Source organism: Mustelus asterias, unplaced genomic scaffold, assembly GCF_964213995.1.
Source record: "Mustelus asterias unplaced genomic scaffold, sMusAst1.hap1.1 HAP1_SCAFFOLD_435, whole genome shotgun sequence".
NCBI classification, from domain to species: Eukaryota; Metazoa; Chordata; class Chondrichthyes; order Carcharhiniformes; family Triakidae; genus Mustelus; species Mustelus asterias.
Window position 1 is genome coordinate 235,614 of NW_027590390.1, and position 15,047 is coordinate 250,660.

The following is a 15,047-nucleotide window of genomic DNA, read 5'->3' on the forward strand; positions in this document are numbered from 1 at the left end:
ACTTTTAAAGGCTCTGAAAGGAGCAGTGAGGGAGTCCTGGTTAATGAACAAAGGCCTGAAATGGCAGAAGGCAGATTAAACTCAATTCGCTGACACTTCCCTGGAAATCTCAAGGATATATCTGTTTGGAGGGAGGTTTTGCTCCCTCAGGGCTGGAGGACGAGACCTGTCACATCAACCGAAACAAGGCTGGATAGAAACTGCCGAGGGCCAGGGCAGGCAGCACGTGGCTGCAGTGAGGCAAAAGGATCAATAACCTGATATGTTCTGACAAGGTGAGTGTTAAACTTACAGGCTGATATGTGAATAAGGATGAAAGAGAAATTGTGGAAAGAACATCTCCACCCAGACACTGGCAATGTCCAACCAGCAGCATCAGTCTTCAGGAACATGTCAGCCTCTCTGTGAAGGGGTCCGGTCAGTCAGCGATGACTGCTGCACTGCCGACACCGAGTGACCATCCTGGTGGTTCCATGATGGGCAGTCTGGCAGCACCATAGGCTTGTGTGTGTCTTTGTTGGGTGAGTAACAATGGAAATTTATGTGCTTGTAGAAGAGGGCACACAGCGTCAGAGAAGGAGCCAAGAGTGACAGTGTCTGGATTGTGTCATCCTTATGCCAATGGAAGATGCAGTGCTGGAGCTGGGAGACCTGGAGGCTGGGTGGGCAATCGCTGATGGGGAGATGGGTTGTGGATCCAGAGAGACTGAGTGAGTGAATGGATGGGCACAGGAGAGGCTCTGCTGCTGAGTCCAAAACCTGGTGCTTGTGTGTCTTCCATTGATCACATGGAGCTCTGGGTTAGGGACAGTCTGCAGGACATGTTGGAATGTGCATTACCCTCTAACATTCTTCACTCTCACACAAATCCACAGCTGCTGCGAGAGGGAGACAAGCGTCCACCTCAGAAGAAGAGGAGGGGTTCACAGAGGGTGCTCTGTCACATTATTCCCCATAACCTCCACCAGAGCAGATACTGTCTCACACAATTAGCAAAGGGGTTACAATCTGGCAGCACAGGACAGCACACACAAACCCGAGCAGCTGATGGAGGCAGGAATAGCTGAGTTCGCTCTCACTCTCGAGAGGACAGGTCATTGTCAGCTTCAGGAAGATGAAATGTGACTGGAGTCTTTAACAAGGTGGCAGATACTGGAGCTGCAGTGTAAGGTATTTTAACATCCAGTGGAGTTTCCAAAGGCTGCGTGTATCCATACACAAAGGATGGAGGAGTCAATCCAGGCCAGCAGTGTTACCATGTCTCAGGTATGAGGACAAATAGCATCCTCCACAGAGAGATTGGTGACCTTCATGGAGAGTCACATCCAGCCGATCACCCACAGGAAATACACATGAACCTGCATGTTTTCACCACCTCCATGAGCACTGTGGAACACGGGCTGCGGGAGGGGTGGGAAAATGTGCCTGGAGTAACTGTCAGGCCCTCCCCAGCTAAGCAGGGAGGGTCCAGTTTGCCCTGGATGGATAGAGGAGCGGCTGCTTGCAGCATTTGGTAGCTCCTCTCAGGATGCCCCTGGTGTGGGCAGTGGGTCCTCTTCTGCTCCGACTGTGACACAAGCATCTTACGAAGCTATGATGACAGAGACAACTCCAGCATCTGTGCAGAGGACCCGCAGTCGGCCGGATTCTTCTAGGACTCAGGAAATCCGAGGACAAAGGCCACGGTCATCGAAATTCTGAGAGGAGAGAGGCAAGATGCTGCCTGCAGCTCAGCGGAAAGTGCAGGGATGGGGGTGGTTGTCATGGTGGGGTTGCTTCCTTGGGTTTCACAGGGTTATACTTTGTTGTTACTGGTCACTTTGTTATGTATGTATTTTCAGTAAATTCAGAGATGGAGCACCACTAAAAAAATCCCTCACCATATTACTGGGTCTTTAACAGTTCACTGGGAATGTGAGATGGGAAATACAGCACTGAATGAGGTCAGTACAATTCCAATACCTTTGTTTCATGTAGTGACGGCTCCAGGGAAATTATAAAACATTCACAGAAACAGCAACAGGGCTGGAGATGGTGAAGATTTATTACACTGAATGGCTGTGTGAGTTCAGGTTCATGGAAAACATGTCTGCATTACTGAATCTCCATCCTCCCTGACACATATCCAATGTCCCTGGCCTGTGGTCCATGGGGTTCCTCATCATGAAGCATCTGGTCAACATTGTATTGCATCACACTTTCTTCAAAGCTTCTCCACTCTAGATCCAGGTTGTATGGAACACAGCACAACACCAGGACATTTGAGACCCTCGCTGAGTATATTGAATAGTTCCACCAGATCTATCTTTAGAATTCCTCTGGCCTGTGCAATGGTCCCACTATTCTCTCTTCTGTGACTGAGTTTGGGTTACACACAGGCACAATTACCGATCCCTACAGTGGGTAGCGCTTGTTTTTATTAATTCTTTCAAGGGATGATGGTATCACTGGCAATGCCAACACTTGCAGCCCATCCCCAATTGCCTTTGAGAAGGAGGTGGTGAGCCATCTTCTTAAATTCTGCAGAGCATCTGGTACAAAACCGCTAGGAGGAGACATCCGGGATTATGATCCCGCATCAGTGATGGAAAAGCAATATATTCCAAGTCAGAATGGTGTGGGGTTTGGAAAGAAATCTGAAGCTGGTTGGTGTTCCATCCTTTTCATATCCTTGGCCATCTCGGTGATGGATAATGCCTGTTTGGATGATGCTGGCTCAGGAACCTTGGTGAGCTGCTACATTCCACCTTGTATGTGGTAAAATACTGCCACTGTGCGTCAGTGGTAGAGACAGTCAATGTTTAGTTTGGTGAATGGCCAGCTGATCCAGTGGGCTCCTTTTCCATGGATGAGCTTCTTCAGTGTTTTTGAAGCTGCAGTCAATCCAGCAAGATGAGCGGATTCCATCACACTGCTGACTTGTGCCTTGGAGATGGTGGGCAAAAATCTGGGAGACAGGGGGCGAGATTCTCATTTCCGAATTCCCAGGCTGTGATCTACCCTTGGAGCCATAGTGTTTACAGTTCAGTGACTGTTCAATGGTCCTAGTGCGCCCCCACCACTCAGGATGTTGATGGTCGAGGATTCAGCGATGGTGCTGCCATTCAATGTAAAGGGAATATGGTTAGATTCCCGTCTGTTGGAGATGATCCTTGCCTGGCATTTGTGTCATGAAACATTACTTGCCATTTTTCAGGTTAAGCCTGAACGTTCTTCAGACCTTAAGACGCTAGCTCTGTTGAAAAGTCATCCAGACTCGAAGGCTTAGCTGTTCTCTCTCCACAGAAGCGGTCAGACATGCTGAGCCTTTCCAGCATTTTCTGTTTTGTTCAGGTCTTGCTGTTTATGGACATGGACTGCTTCAGTCTCTGAGGAATTGTGAACAGTACTGAGCACTGTGCAATCATTAGTGAGCATCCTCATTTCTGACATTATAATGGAAGGCAGGACATTGATAAAGCAATTGAAGGTGGTTGGGCTTTGGACATCACCCTCAGGAACTCCTGCAGTGATGTTCATGAGGCACTGGAAGGATGACACTTTTCTGACGTTCAAGAGCAGACTGATGGAGCAACAATTCATCAGATTGGATTTGCCCTGCTTTTTTCCACATTGTCCGGTAGATCCAGTGTTGTAGCTGTACTGGAACAGCTTGGCCAGGGGAATGGCTAGTTATGGAGCACAATTCTTCAGTACCATTGCTGGGGTACAGCCAGGCTGACAGATTTTGCAGTATGCAGCGCCTTCAGTCATTTCTTTACCTCACATGCAGTGAATCAAATTGTCATCTGTAATGTTGGGGACCTCAGGAGGAGGCTGAGATTAATCATTCTACTCAGCACTTCTGGCTGAAGATGACACTGATGCTCTGGCCTCCCTCATCAGTAATGATGGAATTCTTGTGGCATGTTTATTGAATCATAGAATTCCCACAGTGTAGGAGGAGTACCTTTGGCCCATCGAGGCTTCACCAATTCTTTGAAAGAATATCATATCCAGGCCTATCTCTGGAACTCCACATATATGGCCCACTCATCCCCGTAGCCTACACACCCTGAGACACCTCGGGACAACTTAGTATAGCCAAGCAACCGAACCTGCACATCTTTGGACTGTGGGAGAAAATTGGAGTACCCAGAGGAAACCCACACAGACACTGGGAGAACGTGCAAACTCTACACATAAAGTCACCCAAGGCCGGAATTGAACCCTGGTCCCTGGCGCTGTGAGGCAGCAGTGCTGACCACTGTGCCACTGTGTCGCCTAATGTAACCGGCATGTCCAACATTTGTGGCATGTCCAGCACTTTTTATGACCGTATATGGCAAGAGAGCAGATCTCGGATTGATCCATTGGTTTTGGTGTGATTCAGCTCGGTCTATCATATGGTCCGCTCTGTTGTCTGGTGGCCGTGTGCTGGAGCTTTACCAGGTTCACATCTCATTTTTAGGTAAACCCAAGTCTCATTTGGTAGTATATGCAAAGAAAATGAGTCGTTATAACACAGTACTGGTTACTGGGGAAAGCCACTGTCAGCTTCCTATAAATGAAAGGTACAGTCCTATGCATTCTATTTTAAGATGCTCCTTAAGCGCCGTTGAACATAAATTTGAGAGTGGATCCCTCGGGATAAAACTCATCAGAATTCCATGTAATTTGTAATCTGCCTTACCAATATACAGCAGTTTTCTACGTTTGATCAAACTGAGAAGCCGACAGACATAAACATCTATAATCTGAATGATAAATTAAACTAAACTGAACACATGACCAGCCATATCTGATAATTCTATAAACATTTAATTGATTTGTCCATCTTTTTTATTCTCATGAATGGTTTTGAAAATAATTCTAAATGATTAGTTAATTCTTTCACTCCTGAATCTCGCAGGTTATTGTAACTCAGGTTCAGACACATCACTGACTGGTTTGTACTGAGAGCAGAGGTGAGAATATCGGAGGCTGTTACTCTCCAAACTGGAGATCAGAGAGAGAAAGATTACAGGAATCAGAGTAAATCTGTGGTGTTTAACACGAATACTGACAGGAATGACGTGGAATGGTTATTAATGTCACTATTACTGACACCGATAATAATTTACAGTGTCAGACATCCACTGATTATTAACACAATCTCACAGTCTGATACTTACTGCAGTTTCTGTATTTTACATTCTGGATTCCTCAGAGGCGCAGACAGTAGTTTAACTCCTGAATCTCCCACTTTATTGCCATCCAGACTAAATAGAGGAAGTGAAAAACACATTAAATTCAGATTAATGTTCAGCAGAAAAATAGCTGGATCTATTTTTGTGTCAGAAACTTAGCATGAGTGGTGAACTGATTCAAGTTATGATATTATATCTCATCCAAGTTGATCTTTCTCTACACCCCAGCTGTGACTGTAACACTGCATTCTGGACTCTTTCTTTTCCTTCCCTATGTACGTTATGCTTTGGCACTAATAAATGTGACAATATTAAATCAAACATCAAACCCTTTCTGTTGAATGGAAAAGGCAATAGTCAGCATTGAAACAATTCAACAATTCACTCTCACTGGTTTGCCTACTGGGGGAAACCAGTTTTACACCTCTCAAAATGTATATTTTGTTTAATTGTCCATGGGATATGGGTGTTGCTGGCTAGACCAGCATTTATTTCCCACTGCTAATGGCCCCTAGAGGAGGTGATGCCCACATCCTGTGAACAAGCAAGTCATTTTTAAACATGTCCCACATTCTGGTCTCATTTCCTGATCATCAGAATTACCCTCCTGAATCTCACTGACCCTGCTAAGTTTCCAAAAATTCAAATCATTTCTGCTGTTACATAAATCCAGAATTTTATGAGAATTGTACATTTTACTGAGGGTTAAATGATAAAGCTGTGAGAGTGGATCGCTCGGGAATCCCTGTGCTTCTTAACTACTGACATTGTAACATCTGTATAATATCTCAGGGTGAGTTAAAGTGTGAAACTGTGCTAACTGTTGCTTTAAGATCCATCCCCGAGATTTGATACAACAAGGAAAGATTATTCTCCCATTAGAAAGTTGAAATATTTCTGTTTGATTAGTTTATAGGGGAGGGGTGTCTCCCACTACATTCCACAGTAAACAGGCTCTACATTTTCTGCAGGTCTGGCTCGTGTTCTATCTCCGGGAATTACCATGAGTTCCTACTTCCCAGTAGATCCTCACATAGGAAAAGGATTATCCGAAAATCCTGTTTCATATCACTGACAGTTTGACTGGAGATTTTCCAGCAGCAGGTTTCCTCATTCAGGAAATTCTGGTTTCCTCGGCTCAGATGCAAGCTCTGCAGTCCTGCCACATTTAGTTGTGAATGATGGTGGACGATGAAACAACAGAAGGAGGCGGCTCCACAAATATCCCATCCTCATGATGGAGGAGACTAGCACATCAGTGCAAAAGATATGGCTCAATTATTAGTAACTAACTTCAGTGGCTGAACCATCCAGAGGGCCACAACATCACAGATATCAGCTCATTCCATTCACTCCACATGATGTCAAGAAATAGTTAAAGATAATGGATACTGCAAAGACCACAGATCTTGACAATATTCCAGTAACTGTACTGAAGATTACTGCTCCAGAAGTTGCTCTGTTCCTCGCCAAGCTGTTCCAGTGAAGCTACAACACTGATGTTTACCCAAAATAGTGGGAAATTGTCCAGATCTGACCGTACACAAAAAGGAAAGAACAAATCCAATCTGTCCATTTACCACCCCATCAGTCTACTCTCGATCATCAGCACAGTAATGGAAGGCTAACGAGACTAACAAGTGACACTTAATTAGCAATGACCTGCTATCTGACTTGAAGCTTGTGCTTACTCAGGGTCACTCAGCCCCCTACCTCATTACAGCCTTGATGCAAACACGGACAACAGAGCTGAACTCAGGATGAGAGGGGAGAGTGTCTGCCCTTGACATCAAGGCAGCATATGGCTACATGTAGCAAAAAGGAGCCAGAGAAAAACTGAAGTCAATGGAAATGAGAGAAAAAAAAACTATCTGCTGTCTGGAGCAATACCAGCACAAAGGAAGATAGTTATGGTTGTTGGACCATCTACAAGATGCAGTGCAACAACTCACCATGGCTCGTTGCTCAGCACTGTCCAGTCTTGTGATTTCTATCCCTGAAAGGACAAGGGCAGCAGATGAATAGAAACATCATCACCCGGAAGTTCCCTTCCAAGATACACACCATCCTGACTTGGAAACATATCACCGTTCCTTCACAGTGACTGGGTCAAAATCCTGGGACTCTCTTTCTCACAGCACTGTGGGTGCACCTACACCACATGAGTCCCTAAATGCAATTCCAGAGATATAATAGTGAGCATAGTTGCTTTCCAAGCAGTTGATACGGGTTTAATTCCCAGCTATCTCAGTTTATTGGAGTGGGTGAAGAGAGGGTCATCTCATCTCCAGGAAATCACAGCAGGAATTTCTCAGGGGAATGTCCTCGGCCCAATCATCTTCAGCTGCTTCATCAATTACATTTCCTCCATCATCAGGTCAGAAGTGGAGATGTTTGCTGATGTCTGCACAACGTTCAGCACCATTCTCGGCTCTGCAAGACAGTGATGCAGGAGCTGTCCATATTTAGCCAGGCTTGAACAATATTCAAGGAAGGCTGACAAGTGCCAGGCGATGACCATCTCCACCAAGAATGAATACAATCATCTCCCTTCACATTCAATGGGATTATCATCATCTGAATCCTGACTATCAGCACATTGGATGCTACCATTGGCCAGGAACAGACTTGACATATCAATACTCTGGATTTTAGAGACAATTAAAGGCCAGGAACTCTGCACAGAGTAACTCATCTCCTGACTTCCAAATACATTTCCACCATCTACAAGACACGTCAGGAATTTGATTGAATACCATCCACTTGTCTGCATGAGTGCAGCTCAAGATTCAGAAAGCTCGCCACCATCCATGATAACTCTGCTTGTTGACTGGTTCTCCACCCATCACCTTCAACATTCATTCCATCCACCAGAGGTACAGTGCTAGCAGTGTGTACCATCTACAAGATGCAACAACTCCCAATGGCTAATTACACAGCACCGTCCAAACTTGTGATTACTATCTTTGGAAGGATAAGGACAGCAGATGAATGGAAACATCACCACCTGGAAGTTTCCTTCAAAAATGCACACCATCCTGACTTGGAAGTATCTCGCCATTCCTTCACAGTGACTGGGTCAAAGTCCTGGGACTCTCTTTCTCACAGCATGGTGGGTGCACCTACAGCACAGGAGTACCTAAATTCAATGATGGTGATATAATAGTGAGCATAGTTGCTTTCCAAGCAGTTGATACGGGTTCAATTCCCAGCTATCTCAGTTTGTTGGAGTGGATGAAGAGAAGGCCAGGAGATAGGAACCACAACCTAAAAGAGTGGGTTAATTCATTTTCGTCAAATCTGTGGCTCCAGCCTGGAGCAGTAGTGTTAAACTTAGCCGAGGGTCGGAGGGGAGTTGATCATTCAGCTACTCTGAGCCGGCCCACGTTTCGTTCAAAAAGGAAATGGTAAATCTAATAGTGACACAGAGGAAAACTAAATTCATTGGTTGGTAAAAAAAATTGCCGTTTGCGACTGGATTTATATTATGGTGAATTGGAAGATGCAACAGAAAGGGTCAGTGGTGGTTCTGCTGTTGATGTGGTGGACATGGATATTCCAGAGTCATCTGATGCAATCTGAGTCATATGAGCAAGCAATATAAAATAATCGGTAGAATTGTTAACGGATTGCAGGAGCAGAGGGACTGGATGTAGATGTACATCGATCATTGCCGTTAGCAGGGCAAGTGTAGGTAGCAGTTAATAAAGAGTACAGCATCTTGGCTTTACTGTTATGTCATAGTTTATGCTTGTGGGCATTAGACAATAATTCATGAGTTTAAGTTTAATTTGTGTTTCTGTGCTTGTGAGCTCAGAAAGGGCCAAAACTTTAATTTCACTTCATGTTAAACAAAGCTGCCTGCAGGTTTTTGGTTTCACTTTAAACTGTCCCTGCATTTTAATTTAACGTTTACGATGTTGTAAGAGTGAGAGGTTAAAGAAATGGTTGCTTCTATTTAGAGGCCCACAATGAATGATAGAAGCACCAAGTTTCAGTTACAACCAGTTAATCCAGGAAGCAAGACGGAGTTCACAGAGGCTGCCAGTAGAGGCAGCGCAATGCAGGGATTCAGAAAGGAACCCGAACTGATGATGTCACCAGTGATCACGTGACTTATAAAGGGACATTGTCCCAATATAACACACACCTACTGTAATACATAACAGAGGTAGAGCGCAGTAAAATAATCCTGATAATAATTAAACACACACTGTAAGCTGTACCGAACAAGAGAAACTAATTTCTGAATAGCATCGTACAGAATCAGATGGTTTCTGTTGGGCGGGGGAAAGATCCTTTTTCAGATTTTGGAGGGAGGCTTTTGCAGCTCTAATCATTTAAAATTCATCCCAACAATGTTTTTATTCATTCAAGGAATGTGGGCATCGCTGGTTATGCCAACATTTATTGCCAATGCCTATTTGCCCACAAAAATCTGCCTTCTTGTAATGATGTAGTTTTATCAGAGAATCTAGATTTATTACAGGTTCAGAAGGAGGCCAATCGGCCCATCATATCTGCATCTGCTCTCAAATGAGCATTATTACTTTGCGCCATTCTCCCACACTTTGTGACCATTGGACATTGTTCTCATAAAACAGAGGCATGTTCATTCAAGGACGTCAAGAGAGAAACAAAGGAAATGGCTTCTCAACAATGAAAATATCCGCTCTGAGACCAAACAGTTACCTCAACTCCTGACATTTGTGTAGAACGGGTCCCAGCCGCCGGAGCTCTTCACACTGAATGTAGCATCGCCGTAGATCGAGGTGTTTAATTGTATCACAGAGTCCAATGACATGAGACAGGACCGCACAGTCAATCGGGGTCAGTCGCAATCCGCTAAATGAAAGTGTTTCCACCGATCCCACTGTGTTCCGAGCCAGTGCTTTATTCTGAGACTCAAACAGGTAGTGGAATGTGTTCAGGAGCTTCCTCTTCCCAGTTTCAGTCTGTGTGTCTCCAATCTGCCCTTCAACCTTCTCCTTCACCCAGTCAATCACTCGGCAGGTTGTTTGATGAAGAAATGGACCCAGAAACTTCTCCAGGGGTCGAGCTGACTGTGGGGAGGAGAGACCAGCAACAAAACGGAGAAATATCTCAAATCGCCCATCTTTCTCGCTGTGGGCTTTACGGAGGAGTTTCCCGATATCCCTGGGATCTGGAGTCAGGAATTGTGTGAGTGCAGCTACAAACTCCTGGATGGTGAGGTGTGGGAATGTATAAACCACACTCTGGGCAGAATCATCTCTCTCCAAAAGTTCCATCAGGAACCCAGACAGGAACTGGGAAGGTTGTAGATTGTACTCAATCAAATCTGCATCTCTAAACACAATCTTCTTCTCGGAGACTCCTGTGTAGGCCATCTCACCAAGCTTCAGTAACACATCACGACGGTTTTCAATCTCTCGGCCATGGTTTTTCAGAATGTTGTAAATATAGTAGGAATATAGTTGGGTGATGGTCTTGGGAACTTGCTGCCGTTTCCTGTCTCTTTGTATAAAGAAGGGACCCAGTGACAGAGCGAGGATCCAGCAGTAGGAAGGGTTGTAACACATGGTGTACAGGATCTCGTTCTCCTCCACGTGTTTGAAAACAGCTGTTGCCACCGCCTGATCTCCAAAAAACTTGTTGAAATATTCCTTCCGTTCATCACCAACAAATCCCAGGATTTCAGCCCAGACACTGATCTCAGCCTTTTCCAATAAATGTAATGCAGTGGGGCGGCTGGTCACTAACACTGAACATCCTGGGAGCAGCTTGTGCTGTATTAAACTGTACACAATGTCAGACACTTCACACCAGCATTCAGGATCTGTGCACATGTACTGAGGTTCTGTATTTCTCCGATTGTCGGCAAAATCAATACTGTCCTTGAATTCATCCAAACCATCGAATATAAACAGCAATCCCTCTGGGTTCTTCCAGAGCTCTCCCAGAATATTTCCAAAGTAAGGATACTGATCCAATATCAGATTCTTCAGGTTTATTCTACAGTTAATAGTGTTCAAATCCCGGAATTTAAAACTGAAAACAAATTGATAGTGTGGGTATATTTTCCCAGTGGCCCAGTCATAAACAATCTTTTGTACCATTGTTGTTTTTCCAATTCCCGGGACTCCGCTCACTGCTGCTGAATTCCCAGATTTGGATTCAGAATGGGATTGGTGGAATAATCTCCTAATTTTCTGCAGCAAACTGCCCGTCTGGGAAAAGCTGCTCTGAAACAATTGATCAGTTCGGATTTTTTCCAGTTCTTTCCGGAGATGTTTCTCTCTCCATTCTTCATGGTCTCGGCCCCTTGCCAGCAGTTCATGTTCGACAAGTGTCCGATCTCGAACAGTAGAAATAACCGTTAGCTCAGCGTATCGATCAACCAGCTGGAAAATCTTAACCTTCTCCTTTATGAGGATAGTGTTCACTCTCAGTGTTTCAGTTTGTACCCGGAGTGTCTCCTTGTGTTTCTGTTGAACATCTTCAATCAGAACAGAGAGAAAATGTTTATTATTGTTATTGGCGTTAATAAGTAAATTCTCAAGACCACTTTGCTGAAAATAGATTTAATTCATTAAAAGTTAATGGAAATCTCATTTGAAATTGAACAAAAGCCGAGAAAATTTTCATATCCTCACTTGATTCTATATTTACTGAATGCAGATTTCTTTGCAGGTAATATTTTCTCTCTAATGGTGAATACTATCCAAACTGCCGTGTATTGTAGACAGTACAAACCCCCACGTAATCCTGATTGTACAACAATGGAGATTCGAGTCGTTCAACGTTTGAATCCTTCAGTGATGTTTCTGCAGCAGAGTTCTGGATATTGCTGGAGTTGGGGCACATATTGCTCAGCAGCTGAATGCGATCATAGCAGATTTTTACTATTTTTACCTGTGGTGCTGTGCACACTCGGAGGGAGAAAACTGTATGCCACATGCGACCGTATGGAAATGCATCTCCATCTCGGCACACAGCCAGGTGGGCACAGCGCCTCAGGACACAGCCAGGTGGGCACAGCGCCTCAGGACACAGCCAGGTGGGCACAGCGCCTCAGGACACAGCCAGGTGGGCACAGCGCCTCAGGACACAGCCAGGTGGGCACAGCGCCTCAGGACACAGCCAGGTGGGCACAGCGCCTCAGGACACAGCCAGGTGGGCACAGCGCCTCAGGACACAGCCAGGTGGGCACAGCGCCTCAGGACACAGCCAGGTGGGCACAGCGCCTCAGGACACAGCCAGGTGGGCACAGCGCCTCAGGACACAGCCAGGTGGGCACAGCGCCTCAGGACACAGCCAGGTGGGCACAGCGCCTCAGGACACAGCCAGGTGGGCACAGCGCCTCAGGACACAGCCAGGTGGGCACAGCGCCTCAGGACACAGCCAGGTGGGCACAGCGCCTCAGGACACAGCGCCTCAGGACACAGCCAGGTGGGCACAGCGCCTCAGGACACAGCCAGGTGGGCACAGCGCCTCAGGACACAGCCAGGTGGGCACAGCGTGTGCAGATCCTGCCAAGTGTCTACAACGTATCGGGATTCTGCCAGGTGTCTACAGCATTTCAGTGTATCAGGCTCTGCCCAGGTATGTGCAGGATTTCTCAGTGAACCAGGATCCTAGAAACCCTACAGTGCAGAAGGAGGCCATTCGGCCCATCGAGTCTGCACCGACCACAATCCCACCCAGGCCCCACCCCCACACATTTTACCCACTAATCCCTCTAACCTACACATCTCAGGACACTAAGGGACAATTTTTAACCTGGCCAATCAACCTAACCCGCACATCTTTGGACTGTGGGAGGAAACCGGAGCACCCGGAGGAAACCCACGCAGACGCGAGGAGAATGTGCAAACTCCACACAGACAGTGACCCGAGCCGGGAATCGAACCCGGGACCCTGGAGCTGTGAAGCAGCAGTGCTAACCACTGTGCTACCGTGCCGCCCCACTGTGCTACCGTGCCGCCCCAGGTGTGTACAGAGTTTCTCAGTGAATCAGGATCCTTCCAGGTGTGTACAGAGTTTCTCAGTGAATCAGGATCCTTCCAGGTGTGTACAGAGTTTCTCAGTGAATCAGGATCCTTCCAGGTGAGTACAGGGTTTCTCAGTGAATCAGGATCCTGCCAAGTGAGTACAGGGTTTCTCAGTGAATCAGGATCCTGCCAGGTGAGTACAGTGTTTAAAACTGTATCAGGGCCCTGCCAAGCATGTATGCGGTTTTGTGAATTTAAGGAAGTGAAGCAATATCCCTATAATTACAAGAAATGTCAGAAGTCACATGGATTGAATCTTACATCGATGCTGAATTCACAAGAATTGATGATTTCCAAACAAGTTTTAGTCCTGCTTCTCGACCCTATGAATTTCTGTATCTCTAATTCTGATAACCTCGAGGCAAAGATGTATTTTCAAATACCCAGCTTCTCACAAGTCAAATGAATTGTCTGAAATCCCCATTCCCTCCCTTACCTTTCAGGTGGCTGGGTATTTCTGATAATTCCTCTCCAACTTTCATATAATTAATTGGATCAGAACCTGTTGAAAAGAATTAACTTCCATGAAATCAGGTCTGTGTAATATTGTAGTAACGTTTGCAGTGTTTGGGTCTGAAACTGAATTCAGTGTGATTTTACCATACCAAGTTCCCGTATTTCTCTCAGTATTGTGCCCAATTTCCGTAAACTGTGGTGCATTTTCACAAAGGATTCCCACATCATCCTTCGAGCCCGAGATCCTTTCTCCATAACCAGATTGAGGAGAAGTTTGGAACTGCCCGCTCTGTTTCCGTTCTGCACGAGCTCACTGACTTTCTGTGAAGAATAATAATGAATATATTGATGAGAGGTGTGAAAGGTAAACACTGGGAAAGGGAAGGAAAGGACTTGCTCAGGGATGGGATTTCCCAGATGTTTTGAGGACAGGAAGCAGCGACTTCTTGAGGTGAAATGTCATTCTGAAAATTGATGAGTATTCTCCACACATCTCGATTCCATCATTCCTTCAAATGAATGTGAATAAACTAAATTTAATGGCTGGAATACCGCTCTCAGTTTGGCACACAAGTAATCCCGTGCTGTAGCTGTCTCAGGAATTACCACAGATGAATCAAAACATTGTTGATTTATCAATCACCAAAATCAACCAACGATAACAATTCAATCATTTTCACATAATTAACTGAAATATCTCAATCCATTATTTTGCATGTTTACAGTTAGTGTGAAATGTCACTAACCATGTTCACAAAGTTTTAACATTCATCACCAGTTTACATTCAGAGTTTACAACACACAAAAAGAGGAGAAATCGGACCATGAACCTAATACAAAGCAGGGTGTACAGAAATGTCTTCAGGAGGTGAGGAAAGTCGAGAGGCAGAAGGGACAGTAAGACATCTGCAGTCTCAGCCGTGAGTGGTGGTCTGAATGAGGTAGTGCACATAGAAGGCTGCACGAACCTCAAAGGGAAGCTTGAAACAGCTGCCAAAATGTTTTTTTAAATTTTTCTATTCTGCAAAGATTTTCTGAAAAAGTAGCTCAGGCCAATTGTGATGGTGCTGCATTAAGGTTAACAAATGATTCAAATAAGGGAAAGAATACACTTAATAGAACTGTTAAACATCCCCTGAAGATCTTTGCTTGAATGAACTCAGAGCAAAATCCCCTTTTGGTGACAACAGTCCTTATAGATGTGATTCATAACATTCCAGTAACTTTATCACACAATGTCCTCTGGCTTTAGGGTGTTCTTCAGCAGTTTAAAGATACACTACAGAGTAGATGTGCTCAAGATGCTGATGTTTCCCTGGGGAGGAGTGCCATCCAAACCCAGAGCACAGGGTCAGAGTTCCACTCAGTTACGGATTATTTCGGACCCTCC

At 45.2% G+C, this 15,047-nt stretch overlaps 1 protein-coding gene across 2 annotated transcripts in view; it reads right to left on the reverse strand.

The window, feature by feature from the left end:
• LOC144486733 (NACHT, LRR and PYD domains-containing protein 3-like) overlaps positions 1–15,047 on the reverse strand; it is a 73,441-nt gene that overhangs the window by 33,617 nt on the left and 24,777 nt on the right. For both annotated transcript variants that reach the window (XM_078204761.1, XM_078204760.1), the window contains exons 4-7: positions 13,807–13,978; positions 13,638–13,703; positions 9,861–11,646; positions 5,154–5,240 (exon numbers count right to left, since the gene is read on the reverse strand). In XM_078204761.1, coding sequence (XP_078060887.1) covers positions 5,154–5,240; positions 9,861–11,646; positions 13,638–13,703; positions 13,807–13,978 — 2,111 coding nt within the window. The remainder of the gene's footprint in view (positions 1–5,153; positions 5,241–9,860; positions 11,647–13,637; positions 13,704–13,806; positions 13,979–15,047) is intronic.